This window comes from Lampetra planeri, chromosome 4, assembly GCF_965212315.1.
Source record: "Lampetra planeri chromosome 4, kcLamPlan1.2.h2, whole genome shotgun sequence".
In the NCBI taxonomy this organism is placed as follows: domain Eukaryota; kingdom Metazoa; phylum Chordata; class Hyperoartia; order Petromyzontiformes; family Petromyzontidae; genus Lampetra; species Lampetra planeri.
The window spans coordinates 22,823,244-22,849,928 of record NC_136110.1 but is presented as its reverse complement, the minus strand read 5'-3'; the positions used below and the strand labels follow the sequence as shown (position 1 = coordinate 22,849,928).

Sequence of the window (26,685 nt, the reverse complement as noted above, 5' to 3'; positions counted from 1 at the left end):
CATTTCTCTCCAGAATAGATATATGTGCTATCCCTTTTATCTTCTTAATACATTTACTGTATCTCTCATATCTTCTAAGTACAATTCTAAGTTCTTGTGTTGCGATCAAAACGTCTCTCTACGTAACTTTACCGAAAGACCCAAAGAATATTATTTTAAATAGATCTTTCTTCTGAATACATTTCTCACCTGCCTCTCATATACATCTCCAGACAACGTCGTTCTTTTTCTCATTCATCTATTTTTCATTTATACATGATTTGTACGTGACCCACAGGTATTATCATTTTAGTCAACCCAGCAGCACTCCTTGCAAAAATATGTAAATCGCCTTGTGATACACCATAATGAAGATGTGTAAATATCATCTCATATTGTCAATATTGAGACCTCCAAATCACCGTAATACTACTTTCCTATCTGTTCCGTTTGTGATCTTTATCTTTCACTCCACAAAATATTAGCAAGATCTTAATTTTGAAGGTTTGTATCTCCCTTGATTTGATTGAATTGACATGGAATGACCCAATCGAATGTACTCAACCGTGAATGCTTTTTTTTTTCTGGCCATGGCGTTTACAGAAAAAGTCATCCCTAGCAGTGAGGAGGTGCAGCAGTCCGATGTGTCGTCCACTGGGAAAGGAGTGATTGACAAACACAAGCTGGGACCTCTCCTACTCGAGGTGAGCTCTTGTGATTACATGTTCCCATAACCTGTGAAGTAGTGCACTTTAATCGCCACAAAAGCAGAATTTTTTATGCAATGAGCAGAAATATTTATTTTACTTTGGAAACGGTGCCCTCTTGATTGTGTTTTCATTATTTTTCCGATTTTGCCACACAGGCGCTTAATTTTTATTAAACTATGTCCAAGACAAATGTTTCCACGTTACGCGGCTCAAATTTATTAACATTGACTTATTCATTAAACTGGACTTTGGTACACCGTGTTATTTGATATTGCTAATTTTATTTCTGGAAAATTGCCCCATCACTTTATATCCGAGGGTGAAGCCCCCATATCAAATGCTTTAAAATCATTTTGATTAATGGGTTAAACAAATCTTGTTTTGACTCGTATGCTATACCACTGCCTCCCCCCGTAGGCCCTGGATGGATTCTTCTTCGTGGTCAACCGGGAAGGCAACATTGTGTTTGTTTCGGAGAATGTAAGTCAATACTTGCACTACAATCAGGAGGAGCTCATGAACACCAGGGTCTACAACATCCTGCACCTGGGAGACCACTCGGAGTTCATCAGGAATCTTTTGCCCAAATCTTTAGGTGGGTGTCATTTACATTGGAGAAAGATAAATCAGTGCCTGACGCTTGTAACTGCCTTTGAATTGATCAGGATTCAGGAATATGGTTCGGTGTTAGTCACATCTTAATGGGGATGTGTTTATACTTTACGAATATAGACAATGTCACATTACACTAACTACTTAGATCGTAGCAGTGCATTTGAACACATGAAATACGAAGAAGAATGTTTATTTGAGAATGTATTCTAAAGATGTGTGAGGGTACCTGCCATTAATTTCTCCACACCAAAGAGCCATGCTTATTGGCAAAGGTATCTTTAAAAAACATGGTTGCCATTATTTAAATCCTGCTTAATTATTGTAGGAATTCATAAAGGTGGGAAGTTACTTTTTTACGAATTTGCTGCTGGCTGCTCAGGGCTTCTGATCCTCATTGATTGGTGCATCTCATTCCTGCGGGCTTTTGATAATCCCCGTTGGTGTACAGCATGTCAGGCTCTACATTGTAAAATCAACCAGGCATGACTAAGTTTGCTGGACATGCTGAGGTTTCTCCATGAAACATTGTGTTTCTTTGTATGTTGTTTAGCCCTGAGTGTCGGGGACAAACTTGCTTGTAAGACGAGAATAGTAGTGTTGGAAGCATTAAGTTCATCCAGGTTTGTTGCAAGTTGAAAACTAGGCGAGTTCCCAAGTTCTTTTGAGGGCTCATTCCGTGAGGGCAATCGTCATGTCCTGGGCATGCAGGTTTGTGTGTATATTGCTAGCTTGTGTAATGTGAGACTTTTCCTTGGTTTTGCTATTGTGCCTCATGCACTTCCGCAATCCGTGTAGTTAGTGTGATGTAGATATGTCTGGGTTGCAATGGCAACTACAATGCCACACGTAAAAAAAATGCCCATAACGGTTTTATTATAGCTCATAATTGTGTTATCTATACAGTTCAAAGGAAATACACGAGTATTCTTGTTCTTTTGATCATTTTGTAAAGTTTCATTTGTTTTGTATTCATACGTTTTAATTGCTTTGCTTTGTGTTTGTTTTTTACTACCAGTTCACTCACATCCCCCTACCCATGCACACTTGTCTCCATTGTATTCTATTTTTGTTTTCAATTAGATGTTTGTGCTTACATGACACTATTATTGTTTAAAATTTGCGTTTTTCCTCATTCATTGGAGGAATGTTTACCACAGCGATATTTAATTTGCTGTGGACAGGTCTTCAGTGACATGATAAATATCCACCTTCACACGGGCCATGTGCCGTATGCTATATTAGTTCCTGTTTACTCGTGCATTTCATAGCCCTGAAGACAGCATCGCAGCTTTGGCACCAGCAAGCACCTGTATTACCCTCTCTGGCTTGCCAAGTTTGGGCAATAAATTTGGTAGCCAATTTGATTTCCTAAAAAGAACACTGCAGCTAATTGCACCGTATTATAATCAGCATGTTTGTATTTTTGGCAGGCCTCCCATGTGATAAACTGGCATGCAAATGCATTATATCCTTTCCTTTAAACAATCCCATTAAATATTACCATATGGACTTTAATGGGTGGATGTGAAAGTGATGTTGAGAGTAGGAGACCAGAAATTGTGAACATTTTTAATTTTCACTAGCGCACACACACTTTTATGAGTTCTGCTAGAGTCAATCCCTCATTTAGATGAGGTTTGTTGACGATGTGCTAAGCTCTGGCACAAATCGGCTCAACTCCTTCCGAGTCAGCTCAGTATTCTCAAGATTAAAATCAATTAGAGTAATTGCGCTGCAGAAGTTCTGGCCTAATATATGCCATTGGTAATTGGTTCTTTTGTACATAGAATGGTCATATCCATTGCAAGCTCCCAAACAATGTTTTGCTTTGCATGTGTAAGTGGGTAGGAAGGGAGAGCGAGACCTCACTGGAGGCAACACGTTTATTATAACAATAATAAACCTTAACACGAAGGGGTAACAGCCCCTTCCACCCGATACTCTAAGGAGGTATATCCTCCGGCCTAATGTGCCCTAACACACTGGGGAGGCTAACTCCGACCCGACCCCAGCCAGGGTCCGGGTCTGTGTCTTCAGGCTCCTCTTCAGGGTGACGGCTCCAGGTCTTCAGGTGGCGGCTTCGGGTCTTCAAGTGTACCACAGCAGCCGGACCCGTTCAGGGGTCCGGCTTATATAGTCAGTCCCGACTTTCCCCACCCGAGCCATGCCTTGTTCTCGAACCTTCGAGAAGGACCTGGGCTGTGGACACGTCATCCCCCCAGCCCCCTCTAGGGGGTCCTGGGGTCCGTACCTCCGGTGAAGAGCCCTCCCCCCCCCCGGGTTCAACCTGAGTGCCACGGCCCAACTTGGTCCAGGCACTCCATCCAGGGAGCAGTGGCATTCGTGAATCACACCCAGTAATGCCACTACACATGTACGTTGAATGAACAAAATGAACATTATAAAAGGTGCTGTCAATATAATGAAGTAAATTCCAGCACAGATGCACGTGCTTTTAGTACCATCAACCATGTCACCGTAATCATAGTTACATTCCTCTTAATCACTTTTAACTGTATCACTTTGCTAAAACAATGGTCATCGGTCAACTTTTCCATTCAGGCATGGAGTACAACATTTATGCATTTCAAATTTTTAAAATTGTACTTTTATGAAACAAGATATTTTTTTTAGTACTCCATGAAACTAATATTTCATCATCAACAGAGAGTTGTTATAGCGGTGAACAATTTAATACTGTTATCTTGAATTCAATCATTTAATTTGTCCTCAATCTTCATAACTAAATGGTGTAGCTTACCATATATACCAAGCGCAATTCACAGTAAAATGTGTTTTGTAACATTGTGATTTTTGTGGGTGATATTCAATGGCATCCAGCTGGATTGCGCATAGGTTATAATGTTCCGCTTGCAGATTACTCACCCTTCTTCACTCATCTGGTTCAATAAAATAGCTACCACTTTGTGGGAGGTCAGCAATTGATGTCGTGTGGATATACTCACCCCTGCAATGGAAATGTGGCCGCAAACTGCAGATGCGCGCCCACGCTTGTTTTTGTTCACAAAGCGAGGATCATGCACGTGAATAGGCAACTTTATATGAAGTTTGGTGCATAGGTGGCTTTTACATGTAATCAATTCATTTTATCAAACTAAACTACAAACGAAAATGTTAGTATTTTACCGAGTAAGGTCCACTGAGCTCTATTACTCTTTTTCAGAAGTGACCTGGCCACAAATGATAGCTCAACGAAGTGGCGTATCATCACTTGGAAATTTATAGCAGCCAAATACTCTTAAACGCACATACATTGTTTGTTCTGTCTATCCGAAGTGAGAAACACTTGATTTCTCCTCATTAACGCTGTTTGAAGAGTTGGTGGCCTGAGCTACCAGAATACCGACTTTGATCACTACGAGATTGTGTGTTCTGCTGCATGCTTCTTGGGTAGTCTTTCTGATGTGCTCTTTCACACCATGCCCAGGATACAGTAAAATGCATAGTTTAAGAGATCACTGCCCTTCTGACTGCATCGTCAAGTTATCTGATACAGTGGAACCTCGGTATACAACCGCTTTGGAATACGTCGAATTTGGTATATGTCGTGTTTTTTCGAGAAAAAAATGACTTGGGATTCGACGTCTTGCTTGGGATACGACGCGCTTGCTAGAACTTACATGGGTCGGGATGAGTCACCGCGTACAGGACTCGCGGCGTGGGGGAGAGGGGCGGGGGACGTGGGGGAGAGGGGCGGGGTACGTGGGAGAGAGGGGCGGGGGACGTGGGGGAGAGGGGCGGGGGGCGTGGGGGGGCTGCCCCCATGGAGGGTGGAGCCCCGGGTCGAGGCGCGCGACGTGAGGGGTTGAGGCACGCCACGTGACCAGCGCAGATGGCAGCAGCGCGGTCACGTGGCTTCTGTATGCATTTTAGTAATTAGTGTATACATTATTTTATACAACCCCATTAATGTATAATATGCCATGTAAAATATCATTTCTTTTTCTCTGGAACAGATTATTTCCTTTCCCTTTATTTGTTATGGGAAAAATTCGTTTGGTATACGTCATTTTCGGTATAAGTCCTACCTTCTGGAACGAATTAACGATGTATACCGAGGTTCCACTGTAGTTGATCGTTTTTTAAGAGATTGAAAATGATTGCTCTCATGCCAAAACTATTTTACCTGACTTGCTAAATTTTGAAAGGCCACTGAAATGTTTTTCATTTCCATCAAATGTTCAGCAAATGAAAACATAAAGCGAGACTGCTTTTTATAAAGCATGTAAATTCAATGCCGGTCATGATGTTACCATTGAAGGCCAGATTGGGCTGTTGCTGATTTTAATTTTCTTTCTCTTTTATCACATGTGCATCACAGCTGAACCCGCTTTATTTGAATACTTGCTACTAGTTAATGGACAGGGACATTAGAAATCCATGGGTAAAATAATGTTCCTTACATTTTGTTTGAATGTTCTTGTAATATGGGAAGAATTTTCTAATTAATAACATTCCAGTAAGCATGCTGGAATTTTTCTGCAGTACTTTTTTCTCCAGGATTGTACCAAAAAAAACTCATGGTTTTGTCACAAGCTGCATTTGTACAGGCTAATTTGACTACCATTGGGGCTTTTATGTATGTTTTATCATTGGCATGTAACAATTCATGCTTCTGACGATTTGATTGACTGTCTTGATGAGAGGGCACGATTTTATCCTACAATCATTTTTGTCTTATTTGTACTGTTGGGTCTTGCATGTTTTGTCTTATTCATTTGGCTTAAGAGTCCATTCGCGTATAATATTAATTGTAAATAATCAATTCTCATGTGCACAATGTGTTGCATGTATGGCGGATAGCATGCTGCGTGTCTATTAATCAGCTTGATGTTGTCCACGTTGTTTTTTGCTTGTCATTGCTCATGACAGTGAATGGCGTGCCGTGGCCCAATGACGTCACTCGCAGAAACTCGCACACCTTCAACTGCCGCATGCTCGTGCGTCCCCCTGACGACTCTGACGACGAAGCATCCAACTGCCAGGAAGCGCGGCAGAAGTACGAGACGATGCAGTGCTTTGCCGTCTACCAGCCCAAGTCCATTCTGGAGGAGGGAGAGGGTAAGAGCTTATCCGGTTGTTAATCCTGAGTGCAATTTGATTATTTAAGAAATGGAAATCCCTACGGATATTTCCACCTGCATCCTATACGCAGTAAACGTGACAGTGATAGTGCCAAGGGGTGTGATAATGAATACAATAGTGGTATACAAAGCTGAATCAATTTGGGATGACAGATGCCAATGCTGAATGTAAAAGCTGGGACAACATCTTGTATTCAGGAGCTTCGCTTGGATAGTAAACGAGAGCCTTGCACACAACATTCACACGCTCTCATAACAGAATCTGGATTTGTTACGCATTTTATGTACAAATGCATGTTGAATTTATCTCGCACCGTACGTAGCCAACCGTGCTCATCGGAGGTAATCGGATCTCAAGTTGCTGCACAAGAGATGAGACACATTTGGATGAGTGGGGTTAATCGATAATGGGGGGGGGGGGGGGATTTGAACGGAGGAATACTGTCCTGCACGGTGAGGTTGTGGCAGATGGACCAGAGAGGAAGGACTTGGGTCCAGACTTGAACATGGGAAGGGAAGTCTGCCATGCGGATAATTATAAGATGGGATGTTCTCGACCCTGTTGGCAGAAGTGGAGAAGGAGCGACCTCCCAATGTGTGTGGCAACATCTTCTGTAGTTTCTTAGGTTTTTTTCTGGAGGATGGAGGTGATAGTTCCATGATTTTGGGAACGGTATTTGGATTTACAATCTGAGATCTAATTTTAACCTTGGATGTAAGCCTTATTTAAACTCAAACAATTCCAGCAATGAGCCTTCTACGATAAGAGACATGGGAAGAATTCGAGGTATATTCGCTCTGCAAGGAAAGGGTAAACATGAATTGGCTTTTGAAGTTACAATGGTTGCTATCACCTTGAGACTAAACACAAACTCAAACATACCAAAGTGATAATATTATACTGACCTTAATTTAAATCTAAAACCAACCCCATGCCTTCAAGAGGAATATCATTTCCCTGTCATTAATGCGAATACAAAGCCAAATTCTACATTATGCCTACTTGGACATTGCTCAACAAAGTTTCAGTTTAATTGTTTTGCCTCATGGTCAATCATGGAAACGCTATCCTGTTCTTTTAATGACTTGTTGACTTTCATTGCCCTCATTATCTATATAATCTAATGTTCTTAAGGCAAGAAAATTGCCCAGGTTTTGGTAATCCAGCAAAACCAAATAGATTGCTGTGATTTATTCTCCATGAATGACGATACTAATTCAATACAAATGCAGTAAATGATACCTGGGGGGAAAATATGGCCCGCATAATAATTGTATGGCGATTATATATGGCAGACGGTGTAATTGAGTAGCAGCTGTTGACGGATAAATGTTGTGATGAACTTACTTGTCTTGGATCTCTCTTGGCAGATCTGCAGTCATGTTTGATTTGTGTGGCACGGCCTATTCTGACCAAGGACAGAACTCAATCCAAACCCACACATGAAACATTTACCACCAGGCAAGACCTCAGAGGTGAGTTTGAAAAGTAATATCGCACATCCAGATCATTCATTACTGTTTTCCCATGCGTAGAACGTTTTAATGCTTTAGAGTTTTAGTTAGAAATTGAGTATTGAAATGAGGGGCATTGTTTTGTGAGTGCTTGCTTAAGTTTGTATTTTAAATGTATGATACAACAACGTAGTGTAAATCTTGATGCCTTGTTATTTTTTTGGTCTTTTCATTTTTATAGCCTGGTATTATTTCACTATTTCTTGTTTGTGCCATTCATAAAATGTAATAAACACTTGACCGGCAGTTTTTGAAGCATGTTTTGATACCTGCTGGTTTTGAATATACAGCGCAATGCTGTGATGCATTGAACTTAGAAAAAAAAATGTATCCCCATTTATAATTTGAAGATTTATTAATAATACATATAGAGTTCTCACTTGTATAATAGCTTCAGTTAGTTGTCTAACACATTTGTGCTATACGCATAATGCTAAGAGTAAGGTGGAAAAGCTGAGGGTTTTCTTACAACAGCCCATCGGTACATTCCTTCCAATACAGTCTTCTTACAGCGCACGGAGTCTAACCAGAAATCTTTAACCAATAACTAAAAAATATATGTGTCTTAAGCTTTCGGGCCTTGCCATCATTAAATATGTGATCGTTAAAAACTGTCCGTAACCCACCTCAAAAATTTTGCTCTTAAATTCGAATTTCTACCACGACACTGTAAAAATGTGATCTACAACCATATAAAGTCATGTTTTTTGGTCTTCTCTCTGTCTTTTCTTTCTCTGAAGAAACACCATTGTCCAAAACAATTTCTTGTTCTATATGGTTTTGTTATTCAGTTGTATTAATAATACTCTTCGGTCTTTTTTTCTTGGGCTGTTGTTGAAAGCAAAAAGACAACACACACTGCTCATGATAGCAATAAGGTTATTCTAAAACATCTGTTGAGCCACATGATGAAGCAGGCCCTTAAGGAAGTTACAAGTGGTTCATGTCACGTGTTGACCCGTGTCTGCCACATGTGCACAGGGAACATTGTGTTCATTGACAAAAATGCCGCGCAAGCGTACATGAAGCCTGGCTGGGAGGAGGTGGTACGACGATGTCTGCACACCTTTTGTCAGACCCGTGACAATGAAATGTCACTTGCCAGACGTCACAACCAGGAAGGTAGGTCTGTCGCTCGTGACTTTAGAGGTCATTCTCTATGCAATTCCCAACCCCGTGCGATGCCAAATGATGCTGGATAGAGCACAGTAATAAAATGAATAAAAATAAAAATCACGACGTTTCGGAGGCAACACAAGTCTCCGTCATCAGGTGGGACCGTCACAGCCAGATTAGATTAGCTGCGACGGTCCCACCTGATGACGGAGACTTGTGTTGCCTCCGAAACGTCGTGATTTTTATTTTATATTTTATTTTTATTAATTTTTATGTTTCACCTATGTGACTTTACCGAAAAAACCTAAGAATATGAATCCTTGCAGTCACGAAAGCTTCAAATCTAGAAGTAATAAAATGAGTGGACTAAATAAAAACACATTTGTTCTGAAAGTTTCCATTATATATGACTGCCCATTGGCTTCAGGCCCTATGTCATATGAAAGTCATAATGCAGATTAAGATGCTCCTTTCCATTAGTGCATTGTGGAAAATTGGCTAATACAAATGTAAATTGCTGAGTAGTTTTTATATTTGGATAACATTGTTAACATTTGTTCTAACTAAGTTACATATTTTCTGTAAGCTCGTACATTTTATAGCAAACAAAACATTTATGTATATGTTTTAACTCTTCTTTCCAACATCAATTCAAATCCTTAAGACAGCCGACAATTAAACAACGTGGTTTTAATAATAATGCTAACAAGGAAGCATGTTGTATTTTTTATCCAACAGTACTGAAGTCTGGCTTTGCTCACAGCCCCTTCTACAAGTTGATGTTGGCAGATGGTACAATCATCTCTGCCCAGACGAAGAGTCAGATTCTGCGCAATCCAGCCACCAACCAGCCACACTTTGTCGTGTCTATGCATACCGTCATTCGGTAAAGCCCCCTCACACACATGACATGCTGTAACGCATTACACACATGACATGCTGGAACGTATTTTGTGGTTCTCAAACTTTTTGCTTCGGAGGCACCCTCAATCGAGATTAACTGGGTCCCCACAACCCAAAAAACACAACTCGGGTTCCTAAGGCCACAATGCACTGAGCAATGACATGTCCACTCCTCTAGCCAACGTAGCATTAATGTGAGAGGCATTTGTTTCACGCTGCGTATTTGTGGGTTTTGTCACTGCAACATGGTGGTGACATTGCCCGCAGACATTCAAAACTTCTCCTGTACGGTATCCATACAACATTATGCCTCCCCACACCTCCCGACCGCCTGAAAGGATTTTGTGACCCAGAGGTTATGAAACCACTGATGTAATGTGTCTGTGACCACTTGAAGAGTGCTTTCGCTTGAATTTAGCCATGATTAGGGCTGGCATGTGAACTGCTGTTTTGTCTTATTCGCCCTTTAAGTTTTTTTCTAGCATGCAAACAATGTGACAAAGCATGGTGGTACTAAATGTCTTACTTCTGCTCTTATGAACAAATGTATGTCATAAATTAAGAAGTATGTAATCAACTAATAATATTAGCGCAGAATTTATTAGAATGTAAAAAATGAAATGTTTTTTTTTGCTATATTCCATAATGGTGATAAAAGCTGTGTTCCTTGTTTGAACAATAGTATTTAAAATCATATATATATCTCAGAAGGCAGTAGTTTGCATATGAAGGTCTGTATAGAATCGTCAAATAAATTGGAGCCACAAGTTAAATTGGACCTGTTCACACCAATGTTGATCTGAGTTAATGCTTGAGGTTGGCATTCTGCCACGCTTGCACAAATTTCAGTCATGCAGGAAACGTACATTTAGAACTTAGTTCACAGGGACACGGATGAAGACAGTTGCCAATTTTTAATATGGTCTGTATCGAAAGAGGGCGTCAAGGGACTGGAAATGTTTGATTATAGTGAAAGTTAACTTGGGAACACTAAGCATGTCTGAGTTTAGTACTGCCCCTGCTGTCTGCTCTGCCCTATTATTCTCTGCATTGCTGACTCTCTCTCACGCTCATGTTCATACAAGAGATGTACCTTTTCTATTTGTCATGATTAACTGCCTGTCAGTCTTGATACTAGATTAACTAATCCTCGTCTCAACAGTTAAGAATGTTTTTGACTGTCACCATACTTCATGAGCTTAATTTATTTCACCAATTTTCTAAAACTTATATCCCACTGCTATAAAACATAATTAGATGTTGTTGCATGTATATATTTTGGACGTTACATTTCTTTTTATCTTAATTACATTTTTTTCCTATTTCCAATTCTTCTTCACAAGGGAACAAGCGGACATGACGGGTCACAGCAGTGTAAATTCAATGGCAGGCCCGGCCATGATGTCCCCAACCACTCACAGGGACATGGCCCAGCAGGGCGGATCGGGACAGCAGTGCCCTCCCTTTCTGGCAAACGCGAACCCCATGGGGGATCAGTTCCAGTTTTCTCGTGTTCCGCCCATGGACCCAGCCAGGTTCGGTCCCGCCGGCATGCAGGCTAACAGTGTCACACGCAACCTGGCCAGTCCTGGGATGGGTGGAGCTGTTCACCAGCAACAGCAGCAACAATATCAACAACAGCAGCTTCAACAACAGCAGCAGCTTCAACAGAAGCAGCAGCTTCAACAGCAGCAGCTTCAACAGCAGCAACAGCAGAAACTTCAACAGCATCAACTTCAACAACAGCAGCAACTTCAACAACAGCAGCAACTTCAACAACAGCAGCAACTTCAACAACAGCAGCTTCAACTTCAGCAGCAGCAACTTCAGCAGCAGCAACTTCAGCAACAGCAGCTTCAGCACCAGCAGCACCACCATCAGGGCTTCCTGATGTCACCGCACCACTGTGGCAGCCCTGTCATGGTCGGTAGTCCTAGAATGCCAACTGGAGGGCACTTCTCCCCGGGATCCACCGCTCAGCAACATCCGAGCTCTATGTCGCCAGCCACAAGCCACGGCTTTTCGGCGAGCTCTTCCTTGAACGCTCTTCAGGCCCTCAGCGAGGGTGCGTGCGTCCCCTCGGTTCTTTCTCCGCTGTCTTCCCCTCCACCCACTCCGGCCTCTGGTCATGGCCACAGACTTCCGAGCAGCTCTGGTCAAAACTCACCCGGGCAGCAGCAACGCTTGTCCACGCCACAGACTTCTCCAGCACTGAGACTGCAGATCAACCAGCAGAGCTCACCAGGCCAGCAGCAGAAGGTACCCAGCTCATCCCAGCAGAGCCCTTCCAATCAGCAGAGGGGCCCTGGCACCACCCAGTTCCCTCAGCAGAGCTCGCCAACTCCTCAGAGGATGTCAAGCCCGGGCATCTCGCAGAGGGTCAGCCACTCCCAGCAAAGTCCTTCGCCTGGTGGACAGAGGTTTGGCAACCCGCAGACATCACCGGGCCAGCGATCGGGGAACCCACAGAGCTCACCTAGTCAAAGACTATCAAAAGCGCAGAATTCTCCAGGGCCGTGGATGGTGAACCCAGCCAGCCAGTGCTCCCCGGGGCAGCCAAGAATACCCCCGACACAGCGGAGGGGCAGCACGGATGGGAGCAAAGACCCACCGTCGGGACACGTTGACCCTCCCGACGGCTCGTCAGATATGTCGGCGGACGGCAAAGGTGAGGCGCAATCGGGCGACCCGGATGAGCCGAGCCGGGCGTCGGACAGCAAGAAGCATACGCAGCTGCTGCAGCTGCTAACTAACGGCGGCTCCGGTGGAGAGCTTGTGAGCACCACATCGGCGGCTGGAGATGCTACCAAGGAGGCTCTGTTTGGGATTACCTCGCCAACCACAGCAGCATCCGCTGGCCTCCTGGCGAATATGAGTCAGAGTGCAGCGGCGGCGGGACAATTCTGCCCTGCGGCGACGGCATCCTCGACATCTCTATCCAGCAGCGCCGCCTCATCTTTAAAGGTTATACACCGGATTTTAACTTGCCTTATAGGGGCACCTTCCTGTTTTGTCGCTGCCCTATGCTTGATTATTTGAGTTTGATATTTCTCAAGCTGTGTTGTTGTTTCCCTCCTTGAACCACGCTTCCTCACTCTCAATCTTGTCTCGTATGTAAAGTAATGTTCCCTCAAATGACTGGTAAACAATGAAAAATCAGCTGCTGGAAAGGTAATTGCTGGTTTGTCTGATCTCTTGGTTGTATGAATCCTGCATGGTCTGCAAAAAAATGTGTACGTAATTTAGCAGTTTGCTTCATCAACTTTTTAAATGATTGGATTCATTTATAATGCTGTTAAAGGAAATTTATTGATAAACGTGTGTATTACTTTACGGAGACACATTAGCTAAAGCACTGTCTGTGCAACATTCCTGATTCAAACTAAAGTCATCTTTTAAACAGTGGTGCATCAATTAAACAATGTCACATGCACAGCGCTATGTGACATCTGAAGAAATATCCATCAGAAATCGTTCGTTAACAGCGACAATTGCAAGTCATTCTCTGCTGTCCTGCAATTTGCACACGCGTGCGTCTGCGCACGTGTTCGTTTTTTTTATATATATATCTGGCTCCGCTAACGTCAAGAAGGAGCGACACAAGATACTGCACAAGCTGCTCCAGGACAGCAGTCCGCCCACGGAGCTGGGCGACAAGCGCGGCGGCGGCGGTGTCGACAAGCCGCCCGCCGAACAGCAGGCCGGAGGCCTCTGCAGTATCGGCTCGGCGGAGAGCGGCGTGAAGCAGGAGCCTGGCCTGACGTCTCCCACCACCACCACTGCTGCCGCTGCTTCCACACTCTCCGGTTCAACCCCCGGCGGTGGCGACGGCGACGGCAAAAAGAAGGACCACGACCACGTGCTCCTGCGGTACCTCTTGGACAAAGACGAGAAGGAGATGGCTGAGGCCGGTGGTGCTGCGTCACCATCCCAGCCGGCTCCAAAAGTAAGCGGAGAATGTTTTAGTGTCTCATAGTCGCCCTTCAACGGTGCATTTAGCATCGCTTGTTTTACCGTACAGCCGATATGACCGTGTCGGGAGATTGCCATTGTATGAATATAACTTGTTGAAAGTGGGTTTCCTATTCAAACAGAGCGTGAATATGGGGGGGGGAGGTGCTTATCTTTTTTTAAAAGTTTGAAGCGATTGCACAAATAATCCACATTGCTATGGTAGAGGGCCAAGATATCGACTGGTGATTTCCAAAAAAAAACGTTTGCACTAAGAGGAATGTACGGCCAAGTTGACCTCTGATTGGGATTTCAGCTCGCAACCTACACATGTAAATTCCTGAGCTCTAATCACTGAACCACCTGGCCAAATGGATAATAATTAGTTGGTTAGAATTTTTTTTTTTATTTACTTCAAAAGTTGCATAGCTTAATGTAGCTCAGCGTAATCAAATCTTTATTTATTCGCCACAAATCTGTCACGGTGCAGAGGATCCCATATGCTCTAACATCTATGAGCAGTTAAAATGTGTGACCAATGTTTGTCCTAGCAAACGGTGCTCCCTAAGCCTAATTAATGCTTTGTATCTTCACACGGTGACGTCAAGCTTAAAAAGAGATCCATATTACAGCAAGATTCAAGAAACGAGTGAGAAATCAGACTGCATACGCTGCCAGGAAAGCCGCCTCCTCTCCTACTTATCCCTCCTCAACCGGCTCTGTTAAATGAAGACATACACCGTAAAATATTTGATTCACCCCTTGATACCTCATTCAACCAATACCCACCATATGCCGACCTCCAAAGGCTTAATATACCCGGCTCCCAGCATGCACCAGGTGTTGTGCCCTAGATGCACGTCTGCGTCCTCTAGCGCATGTTTAAATGAAACGACAAGTCAGTCCAAGGTGACGTTACTAAAAGGGAGGCACTCCTGAAAGTCGCGTCTTCACTTTGGACTTGTTTTTATCTGGGATATTCATTTTCTTTAACTGTGGCAGCAGTTTGGAAGCGAGCGGGAACAACTGGAGAGCATTCTTCAAACGCTGGAGGACGCCGGGCTGCAGGTCCCCTTCTCGCGGACCGAGTGGGAGTCCGGGGATGCCAGCAAAGCACCCGGTCTCACCGATGCCTTCCCGATGTCCGCAAACTCCCCCGGCTCGAGGAAAGTGGCACAAGGTTTGTGGTGCACCTGGCAGAGCAACGTGAAGCTGAATTAATCAGAGGCTGTCACAGCTTTCACCTGCATAACCCACTCATTACTGCCGCCAAAGCTCGGCGATTAACATTCTAAATTGCCTGCATAGATTTTTCACTTCCTCTGGTGGCAGATATGCGTTGCGGATATCACTGTCTGGGCTGTAAATGAAATATTTTCACATGCATGCACATGTTCACAGACACTAATCTAGCGATTAAATCTGCAGCCCTTTTTGCTTGGCGCTTATGGTATTGTTACAGTCTTCACTGACATCTCACTCTTAACGAATAGACACCTTTGGTCCTGGCTGAAGTCAAGGTCCTGCACTGTTCATTGATAGAGGGGTATTGTCATGTTTTCTAAGTAGGTTAGCTCCACCCTGCCAATAAACAGTGATGTCACCACTGTTGGAAGCAGCCACCCTTACTTTTCATCATTGCTTATGCCGTGACCATATAGATCATCATTATATTGGATTTTAACATTCGTGTTTTATTTTACGATAAACACAGATGTCCCATTTGTTAGCAGATCATGCGTCTTAGATCTGCCATGCAACTCTCTCTGTTGTGGCTTTGATTCAAAGTTTTTTTTCTTTGACCTCATTGCAGGGTTAATTGGGTCACCAGAGTTGGCAAATGTTCGCCTTCCATTTAGCCGAGGTTCCTCAATGGAGCTGAATTTGCCACCCCATGGAGGCAATGGGTCAGCTCACTTCTCATCGGGCCATGCCACCATGTCAGTACAGGCAGCTCGGGCCTCGGCTGCAGGTGAGGGTGGAACGTGTTGTCACTAGTCTGTTCATCAGCATCATCGTGAAGAACACCTTCAGCTGGATACATACCCTAGTGGTCAATATGCATGGCACTGAGCTAACCTGGCCATGTTCAACCATTTGCAGGCATCAGCCGCTCTGTAATCCTGCGAGGTCTAATATATGTTTGATATTTATTGCCTTTTAATGGCATTCATAACAGAAGGCAATTTGTCTTAGTCTAAACCAGAGTTGTTCTCATTTGAAACTTGCATACTGAAAACAGTTTAATGTTAAATAACACATCTTAGTATAACCAGGACATCCTCTCTGAATCTGCAATCTGAAAATATTTTTTTAGACGTGAACGCCTTTGATGAATATGGAAATAATAACCTCTTTGTGTAGATAGTAAATCTACTTTTTGCTTATACCACCAATCTACCCGGTCTTGTGCAGCTTTTGTCTCATCTTACTGCCGCTTATTCCATTGCATAATCTCCCATTTGGTCCTGCGAATGAGCACTCCTTCTCTCGACTGCCGAGTTCGTGTCGAGGCGTAGATGTTAAAGCCACATGACAAATATTAATTTGGTACTTTGAGTGCACGTGAAATAAATAAATATCGCTGCAGCAGTTTCTTCCCAGTCTGTACATTTTGCTCCAGCTGTCTCGGTGCCCTTCATGAGCCACCAGTGTGATATGATGGTACAATGTCAAATTGATTTATTTCTATATTTGTGAAAATAATTTATAGTGTCAAGTTGAGTGTTCAGGAAATTTCTAGGTATATTGTTGTTTGTATGTGCGGCTGTTAATTTTTTAAGTTATTTTCATTTAAATGATCCTACACACGCTCTGCGTTATGTGCATTTTGTCGAGACCCATCTGTTACTAATCATCTGCTTGTATTGCCATGCATACCACTGGTACCTGTTGGGAGTCTGAGGCATGGAATTCTTCAAGTGGGAAAGTATTTAAATAGACCCCAGCCAAATATGAACTTAATTGGTCAGGCTTCGTGTCCACATTAATAAATGTGCCAAGTTTTGTTCTGCTTTTGTTAAATTTGTTTATAAGCCCTAGTCTTTATATGCGTGCATGTATTCTATTAAACTCACTAAAACACATTGGAGTATGAAAAATATATATTTCTGGGATGAATTAATCATATAAGAGCAGCAGATTTGGTTGATATGGAATGCCCTATATATGATCAAATGAGACCCCATTGAGACAAGAAGTCTCCAACAGATTCCTGGGTTTGAATAAGTACAGCAAACAGCAAATTCCAATGGTCACACAGAATTATATTTGTGATATGATTTATCAAAGTCTTAAAAATGAATCCTAAGGTATGCAGGCACAGAAGAATAACCTCGTAATATGCATGGTGCGATGGAAACAAAATTACATTTATTGCCTAAACTTCTGGAAAGGAATGTCCTGAAACACAAAAATCTGCCCCAGCCAGTGCAGTGGATCAACCTGCACAGCTATTTATGCTCATCAGGATCTATTAGCCATTATGAAAATGTTGATTAGATTTATATGTGTGTGGAAACCCTGCAGTGCAAGTGAAAATGCAGTGAAGTGTATTGCCTGAAAGGAAATGTGAGTTGGATTTGAGCTCATATCCTTATTATAAATCTTATCTCCTCACTTATCTATTTATATGCCTGAGTTATTGGCAGGGTTACATTGCTTTACACCCTTGACTTTGTCTTTCTGTGAGCCCCCCACAGGGCCACAAAATATAGAGACAAATGTTATAATTTGTGTCATCTTTTGTCACGCCGAATTTAGAACTATTCAGACATACAAACAGAAGTGACACACCAAGAGCATTCGGTGCTTTTTAACTTTGCCAGCACGTCACTTTGACTTCCCTCTAAACTTCCAGTGAGAGCCTGTAGCCATGCTGTGAATTCACAAAGTGGATGAAATTAAAATTGAAGTTTGCTTTCACGCGTGTTTACTGCCAGAGTTGCCTGTGCACAGCGCCAGTGTGGGCGAGGCAGAGCTGTCCACAACAAAATCAACGGTAGAAAATCAGAATTGTCTTAAAAAATGATTGGCCATTCACTGAGCTCCGCCTGACGCTGGTGCACGATGCAAACTCCACTTGAGCCTGATGAGCACCTATAAGTGAAACCCTGTGCTGCCAATGCCTTGCGTTAGAAATGATTGGCAGGTTAAGCTAACATTCCAACTTCCTCGCTAAGAGCATTCTATTGATTGCCCCCCCTCCCCCTGCACAGAGATTGAACCACTTTCCGCGACTGTGCCAGCAGCGCCACTTGCCATCTGCATTACTCGCGGAAAAATAATTAATTATTATATCCTTCTATCCTTGCCTCTTTGTCTGGTTTCCATTTCCACCCGGTAGGCGCGCTCGATAACCGGATGATGCGTGCAGAGGACGCATGGAGCCAACAGAGCCCCCCTGTGGCCGGCTCGAGCAGCCCCGCACTGTCCCAGCCTGGGCCGGCTTACAGCCCCTTGTCGGCCGGCATCGTGAGGAACCCCACCCCTCCGCTGGTCATGCGGCCCAGCAGCCAACCGACACCCAGAGCCATCCTGCAGCATCAGCAGCAGCAGCATCAGCAGCAGCAGTCCATCATGAACATTGGTATGCCCTTCCTGGCTGCTCTTTTGAAGTGATGGAGTTGGCCCACCTCGTGTTTGAACTCTGAAGTGTTGAAGGCCCGGATGTCTCCTGTGTTTAGGTTTATCCACATGCATGCATTTAATTCCGAATTCCATTGAATGCATAGTTTGCTGTGCACCGAGCACTACCTTCCAATTAATCAGATTGCAGTTACATTTTATACTTTTTATTAACGAGAGGCTATTGAGGCCACACAATTATCATGCATGTAAGGTATGACTTGAATGCAATCACAATAAAAAAAAAGATAACAACATCTAAAACTTTCGCAAACGAAAAATGCTTGACTTTTTGTATCATCATTCCAACATTGTTCGTGATGATGACATTTCATCGTAAATGTTAAATCGCAGGACCTTAATGGACCACTTGTGATGAGACCACGCTGTGTGTATGAATGTGTGCTGCCATGCCTCAAATATTGGAACAAGTAGTCACCCCCTGTGAGTGGCTGGCTGAAGTGCCATCTTTTGGGGAAGTACAGAAGGTGATTCAGAGTCTGAGACCAGGAAAAGCATCGGGCAGAGATGATCTCCCAAGTGAAATGCTGAGGGAGGGTGGCATTTATGCGTAGACTGTCCTACATGACATCATAATAACAGTCTGTACCACTGGACGGGTTCCACAGGATTGGAAGGATGCCGTTGTCATCCCCTTTTTTAAGAAGGGGGACCGCACAGACTGTAACAACTACAAGGGCATCTCCCTCCTCAGTGTGCCGGGAAAGGTCCTGGTAAGGGTTATTCAACATCGCCTTGCCAGGCACGCTGAGGAGAGGCTTTTGCGGAGCCCCAATGTGGTTTCAGGAAATAAATATGGCAGAGATGCCATATTTTATGTCAATTTGCTACAGCAGAGGTGTTGGGAATTCCAACAGGACTTACATCTCTGCTTTATAAAAGTAGTCAAGGTCTATGATACCATTAGTAGGCCTGGGCTCTGGGTTGTTATTCGTGCTTTTGGGGTCCCTGACTCTGCTCACAATCATTAAGGACCTTCATGATGGTGAGCAGGGCCGGGTACAACTATGTGGCCGGGAGTTATAGCCATTCCCTGTTCACCTTGGGGTGCGACAGGGATGTCCTCTATTTCGACCATGTAGTTCTATCTGGTACAGATAAAATGGGAGGCTGATCGATGCCCTGGTGTGGTCAAGGGATGGCTCCCTATTGGTCAACTTTGTTATGTATGCTGATGATCTGGAGTTGTTGCTCACTCAGAAGAGTTGGAGGTGCTGCTGCTGAACCTCGAGCGTGCCACGAAGAGGTGGGGCCTAACCATCAGCCCTACCAAAACTTAAGCACCTTGCCTGGGTATTTTGTACAATAGGACACTCCACCCCGACAACTCCCAATTTGTGATGGGGCAGTTGTGAAGAGAGTGGAGAGTTTTCCATACCTGGGCAGTATGCTCATCACTGGCACCGGCTTGAAATCAGAGGTTTCACTCCAAATCAGTCGAACGGCATTATCTTTTCATCGGCTGTATAACGCTGTGTGGAAGCTACCCGATCTGTCGCTCCACACAAAGCTTCGGGTCTTCTCGGCTACGGTCATGCCCTCTATTCTCTATGCTTGCGAAACGTGGACCCCCCTAATGGAACATCTTCACCGGTTAAAAACATTTAGACTGGCCTGCCTACGATCCATCCTGAGTTTAACCAGGCTGCATTGTGTGAGGAGCTCACAAATCCTTGAAAGACCTGGACAAAGTCCCATTGGACACGGCACAGGCTTAGAGAAGACATGGAGGATGTGGAGCTGAGTGGACTTGCCATTGACTGGTACCAGCGGTGTCAAGATTGGCCTCTGTGAAGGAGGCTCGTGAAGGACGCTTCTGGCCAGTTGGAGACAGTCACCCTCCAGCAACAATGGAGGGCAGAGGAGAGCGGAGCGCCAGGTGGCTAAAACACAGCAAGTTGGCACAGTAGGGGACAAAGTTGGTGCATCGGCCAGTCATCTCAGTCAGTCAACCCATGGCACCTGGGTCTATCCCGTGACCACCTGCCAGTGGGCGTTCGACAAGTTACGTGGCCTTAACATGTGCATAGCCTGGCACAAGCGCCGTGGTGATGTCACCGCCACTCAGAGGCAAATGGCGGTTGTTCTTGTGCCTTCCAGGCCCGGTTGATATGGACATGAGCATGGGCAGTCCACAGTTCCCAGGTGCATCCATTGGAGGTGGTCCGCACAGCCCCTGGATGGACAGTATGATGGGCAGCACTCCCCTTGCAAACCACAACAGGTATCACACTCAAATACTTCCCACGCCCGTGTGTTCCTATCCACTCGCTTGAAGTTTCTTTGCCCTGGTAAACCAGCTCACTGGGACATTAATCCCCCCCCGTCGATAAAGGGATGTTTGATGGATAAGGCTGAATTCTAGAACATTATTTGATAGTCATTCTTGCTGTGCATGAACCTCATTTTTTTTTATCTTCGTTTATCTCCATCATGAAAACTAACATTTAAATGTTGTCTTCTCTAGTATGAGACGAACCCCTTGTTTGGTACCAGAGAAACCATTTGTATTGTCTAACCGGCTTCAACAAAACTCTCTGTTCAGTGGAGTTGAAGAACGCAGCAGAAGCAATCCGCGCAATCTTGTCTTGTTTCTCTTCAGCCAAGCATTTGGTTCTCTGGACGAGCTGCTGTGCACGCCGGTTAGACCCGAGTCTCAGAACGACGAGAAGGCCCTCCTGGAGCAGCTGGACTCGCTGCTCAACAGCACGGATGAGCAGGAGCTGGCGGAGCTCGATAAGGCACTGGGCATCGACAAGCTTGTGCAGGTGATGATGCTCCTGGAGCAGTGGCGACCCCCCCTATTGCACCTCGTTGCCGTTGCAAACCATTTATAGGAAGCCGCGTGTGGTAGATAATTCAATGAGAGTTGAATCGTTCACCTATTGCTTCGTGTAATGTTAATCAAAGGATTCCGAAAGGTGGCACCACGAAACTTCTTCTGGCATCGCATGGAGAAGCGTTTCGCTACCCACCTCGCATAATCATTGTGTATGGAATGTACAGTGGTACCCAGGAGATCGAACTTAATTCGTTCCAGAAGGCCATTCGAACACCGAATTAATTTTCCCCATAAGAATGAATGTAAATGAAATTAATTGGTTTCAGACGCAAGAAATCTCTCATTATAAAGCATTTTTACACGAAGTTTACAGCAATTACATGCATAAAATCATACAAAAAAACAAGAAACACAATAAATTAATAAATATATGGAATAAATGAAATTAATGAACATTGAACTTCACTTTACCTGTAGTAAGGAGAGTTGATGGCTTGAGTGGAAGGTGGTGAGGAGGAGGAGGTGGTAAAACCATGCACGCTGGCCATACGCGTTTCAGCCATACAGGTTCTTTCAAGTCGCGATTGCCCATTCGACCTCCGAATTTCGTTCGGTTTCCGGGGCAAAAAATGTTCGGAAATATTGTTCGAACACGGTTTTGTTCGAGTTCTGGTGTGTTCGATCTCCGAGGTTCTACTGTATTACCTTCATAGTGTGTATCATCCTGGCTCAGAGTCCGTACGTAACTTTTTCCTGTGCTGCAGCACAGAACCCAGACAATCACTAATATGTGTTAATATTTTGAAATAATTAAACACTTTGAGGCATTCTTTCCATGTAATGGGCAGGAGGGGGGAGGGACCGCCCATGCCACGCCCCTTGGGACAGAGTGGGCGGTCCCGAACTTCCCACACAGACCTTCCTGCCCATCCTCCTCAGTGCTGTTCTGGGTTCGCGCGGCAGGGCAGTGCAGGGCTCTGGTTTGAGCTCCTGTGTAGGTAGATTACTAAGTGTGAAGTCTTAGTGTCGGGGTAGTTTCAAACTTAATTCCATTGATTAAAGTAATAACATAGATTGTCTATAAACATGTTTCGCGGCCAAGCTGCGTAGTTTGTTTGGCGCTCAGCCACCGAGTATAACATTTATTTTATTATGAGCACACGGCACGTGGAGTTGGCGGCAAAGCGAAGTATAGCCGATGGAACCAGGTGTCGCAGCTGCGGTTCCACCCGGTGAGCAGGAGACCGCCATGAACAATGTTTTACAATCTCCCACAAATAAAACTGTATAGGACGGACATGTAATTTATATGGCAGCTTCTTTCATGAACATTTTCCTGAGATTGAAAAAAGAGACTTTTATCCACACAGCTTCAGAAACGGACATTTACCAGGTGATTCACAAAGTAGTTGAGTTGGTACAAGGATTAATAATGTATCATTTATATTTGCAGAACTTATTTTTAAAAAATTTCACTCTGGTTGGGATTGATGAAAGCATTCTTGGCAGGTTGGCATATTTGTTTAACTTTCCGTAATGTCAACTGCCACACATTGCTACGCATTTATGAAGTCTCTGCTGCAGTTTTCAGAATCGAACAAAAACACAGTGCTGCAAAGGAAAACAAAACCAAGTATGAGCGAAACATGTTCTTGTTTAGTCAAGTTCAGCCGAAGGGTAGACCTTGTTGTTTTAATGGACACAGTGCGAGTGTAAGCAAACATATTGGGTGCCTGCGGCTGCCGTATGCACATAAAGCGTTTCACATTAGCTACCAGAGTTCAGACTAGATTGCTATACTGCTGTGTTGCATTTTTTTTTATTCCAAGAGCACAAACTTAAATGGCTTCTGGTGTTCCCATAAGCATTGCGGCTAATTTCCATATGAGCTTTTTAAAAAGTGCTTCCCCATACATCAGTAATATGAAGCATCAGAACACCGCCTGTTTCTGTTCCGGCCAAATGTCTTGAGCCAGTCGTTATTGATGTCAACAACGGTGGATGACACGCTTTTCTGGCCAGTGGTCAGCCCACATGGAAACAAAAAGAAATGTTTATCCCTTCCTAACCATTGCCTCACGGTTGTCAAAACTTTGGCAGAGTGGCACCCTGGCGTTCTCGCAGTCGCTGTTCGTGAGCCAAGAGCACGTGCTGCCAGTCGGCATGATGATGGAGCAAAAAATGATGTACGGCCAGCCGTACCCCGGCGGCCAAATGCAAGGCCCCGGGCCCTCACCTGGCCTTTACGGCCAGGTTCCGGGGCAGCCCTGCGGCCCCTACGGCCCCATGGGCTCGCAACGTGGCCTCTACCCTGCCCAGCAGCCGCTCCGCATGGGCGCCGTGCCAACCAGGCAGGGCATGGTGGCCATGGTGAGGCCCCCGCGGGCAATGGCATCTGTACAGGCAGCACCGCCGCAGCCCAACCAGCTGCGGCTGCAGCTCCAGCAACGTCTGCAGGGCCAGCAGCAGGTACGTACCGAGCGCTTGCCATTGTCCTCATCTCCACTTCTCTCTGTCCTCGTTCATCTTCATCCGCGTCCAATCGCTTACTCATCTGTTTGTCTGGGATATCTCACAAGGTGCACATGCTTGTCATGGCCTTTTATTGACAACCTCAAGGTTTGCCGATAAGGTGTCCATAAATTCGTAGTTTCACAGATTTCTCTTTGCGCACCTCGTGTTTCCACCAATGTCAGTAGCTAAGTTGATGCTGAGTTCATGGTTGTCTCATATTTGGGGGGAGGGGGCGGCAGAGGGGGGTGGCGGTGCATCTCAAGTTCTCCCAGAAGGATGTAAGCTAGCTTGGCTGCAAGCGGTGGACTTAAAGTGTGGCTCCAGAGACAAGCCCAGAGCAAGGCGGGTTCACTCGCATCATGAGCTGATCTTGTCAGTCCTGATAAAATAGCCCTAACATGCGTGTGACCTGAAAGTTGATTATAAACCTCAAAGCAAATTAACGTATTGCATGAATGTATTTATTATTTAAGTGTGAAGGAGTCACATTAAAAGGGAACTGCTATTTATCTGCTATTTATGTCTCTTGTGTTGTGCCAATGTATGCGATTTAGTGTTTGATAAGCACGATACTTATTTAGTGGACAAATATTTATAAAAATATCAATATTCTATTCACACAGCGCAACAAAATTCTGCACGTCAGTTGTGACTATTTGTGGGATAGCGTGCCATGCTACTATTGTGCCTGCACCACCGTGGGTTATGTATGTATGTATGTTAAACTTCCTTCGCACCGTAATTAGCCAACCGTGCTCATCGGAGGTGCGGGTTAACAGTGCAGTATATGTACTAGACATTACATGTGTAGTGACGTAAATGGAGTCACTATGGCGTTCAGCGCCAGCTACTGTCTCAAGAGTGGAACTGTGTGTCCTGAGCCTCTCTCTGGCACCAGAGTAGATATGGCAAGGAAGCGGGCCCTAGGGGGCATGGTTCTGGTGACGGTCAGAGAGAGAGCAAGTGAGGACGTGACAGTCTGGGTTAACCCGAGAGGGCACGTGACCGGGACAGGGTAGCGAGGGGGCCCAAAGGATGGCTTGAGGGACACATGGTGCTCGGTCGAGAACCTTCTGGTAAGATCCAGGAGGGGGCGTGGCCGAAGGCGGAGCGATGCCACCCGGTGGTCTTCTGGAATCAACCCGCTGTGCTACGTCTCTTCGGTCTTCGCTCTTCGGTCGTCACGATCGGCTTCGCGGGTCAGGCAGTACGTTACTGACTGACCCGGTTATGTAGTTACCCCGTTGTGGGGTGAGTTAGTCGTGGTAGTCACCACCTATGTCGTTATTCCGTACGTTTATGCAGTTACCCTGTTGGGGTGTTATAATAAACGTGTTAACCCATGGTGTTGCAGGCGCAGCAGAAGGGCACGTGATGTACTGTAAACATCTGCTTGTGTCGCTCACAACTTCAGCATTTCAAATTAGATTTGCACCGAACGTAAATTTTGCAGGTTGTAAAGGACACCATTGCCAGTTCATTTTACTGTTGCTCAAATTGTCCATGACAAAACACAAATTGTAAGCTATGAATCCTATTTGGTTTGAAATAGTAAATGTATTTTTTATATATATTTGTAGGCTGCGCACATGTTTCACTTAGGAGTTTTTTATGCATTGCATGCTTTGCAATGACCCCATTACATTGTCAAAACGAATAAAGTTTACTGTAAATGTAATATGGCTGCTTGGAGGTTGGCTTTGGAGGGTTTTTTTTAATATGGGCAAGGGGCGGGGGTTTTAGCTTTTGCCATCGCACTTGTCACTTTGCAGTATATCATGAGGGAAGAGGCCTGACCATAACTCAGACCAACCAAACCCCAATGCTGGCAAGCATATGGTTTTGTGCATGGGCAGTATGTGTGCCTTGGAGTTCAGTGTTTGCCAGTTTGAATCCAAACTTTCCCACCTCAGAAAATGCTGCACCAAAACTAGCGAATAAATACACGTGTGATTTGTGATGATAAAAAAAAAATCCACAACCTTATTGTACTCACAGAATGACGGTACGGTACACATGTTAATGATAAATTGTTTCAAGAGTGCTTATGAATGCATTACTATTAATCTCTGTAAGTACTGTATTGAAGGTTTTTTGGTGAACTACAAATATATAAATTCAGCTTTGATAGATGCCGCAGCGATGAACTCATTTACTTTTGAAATGGATGCAAGTAAGTACATGGTGTCTTTCAGATCATCAATCAGAACCGGCAAGCGATGATGAGCCAATACGGTGTTGCTGCAGCTATGAACCCGGCAATGAGGAATGCTATGCCCCCACAATCAGGACAGGTAAAAGGAACAAGACGTACATTTCACAAACCCCTCCAGATCAACACGACTGCTCCTGAAATAGCTCACTCCATGGTTTCCAGCCAATAGCCAGCCTTATGTTTGAAGCCGAAGGCAAAAAATGCCCTCGGCAAAACACTTTTTTGCGCGAACATCATTTACTTTAATGAGTAATGAACATTAATTTAGAATACAATGTACAAATACGCTATTTTTCACTGATGTCACAGTTGATCACATTTCAATGTCAAGAATTGCATTTGTGTCCACAATGTATTCAAAGTGCTGGTCACCCTTGCTTTCCATTCTCTAACACTGACTCATACTGTGATGCATTCAATATTGCGTACCTATGTGACATGGCCAAATACCTATGCAGCATACGTAACGCCATGTCAATGTTATTCATAAGTAAACAAAACCACACCTAACTGCACTTTGAGTCGAACTCCCTAAAAGTAAGTGCAACGTTTTATGAGACAGAGCCCCTTCATGGATCTTCAGCATATAGCATTTGCTCTATCTTAAGAGATTAAATGAAAAGGAAGTAAATG

At 44.3% G+C, this 26,685-nt stretch overlaps 1 protein-coding gene across 4 annotated transcripts in view; it reads left to right on the top strand.

Moving 5' to 3' along the window:
- Positions 1–26,685, top strand: part of LOC144717848 (nuclear receptor coactivator 2-like) — a 96,813-nt gene that overhangs the window by 59,453 nt on the left and 10,675 nt on the right. For 2 of the 4 annotated variants that reach the window (XM_078593560.1, XM_078593563.1), the window contains 14 exons: positions 583–683; positions 1,107–1,284; positions 6,198–6,386; positions 7,781–7,885; positions 8,906–9,046; positions 9,779–9,926; positions 11,287–12,907; positions 13,533–13,889; positions 14,897–15,074; positions 18,240–18,482; positions 20,642–20,765; positions 21,144–21,309; positions 23,424–23,792; positions 26,033–26,131. In XM_078593560.1, the coding sequence (XP_078449686.1) occupies positions 583–683; positions 1,107–1,284; positions 6,198–6,386; positions 7,781–7,885; positions 8,906–9,046; positions 9,779–9,926; positions 11,287–12,907; positions 13,533–13,889; positions 14,897–15,074; positions 18,240–18,482; positions 20,642–20,765; positions 21,144–21,309; positions 23,424–23,792; positions 26,033–26,131 (4,019 nt within the window). The remainder of the gene's footprint in view (positions 1–582; positions 684–1,106; positions 1,285–6,197; positions 6,387–7,780; positions 7,886–8,905; positions 9,047–9,778; positions 9,927–11,286; positions 12,908–13,532; positions 13,890–14,896; positions 15,075–18,239; positions 18,483–20,641; positions 20,766–21,143; positions 21,310–23,423; positions 23,793–26,032; positions 26,132–26,685) is intronic. The other 2 variants (XM_078593561.1, XM_078593562.1) reach the window with 2 other exon arrangements.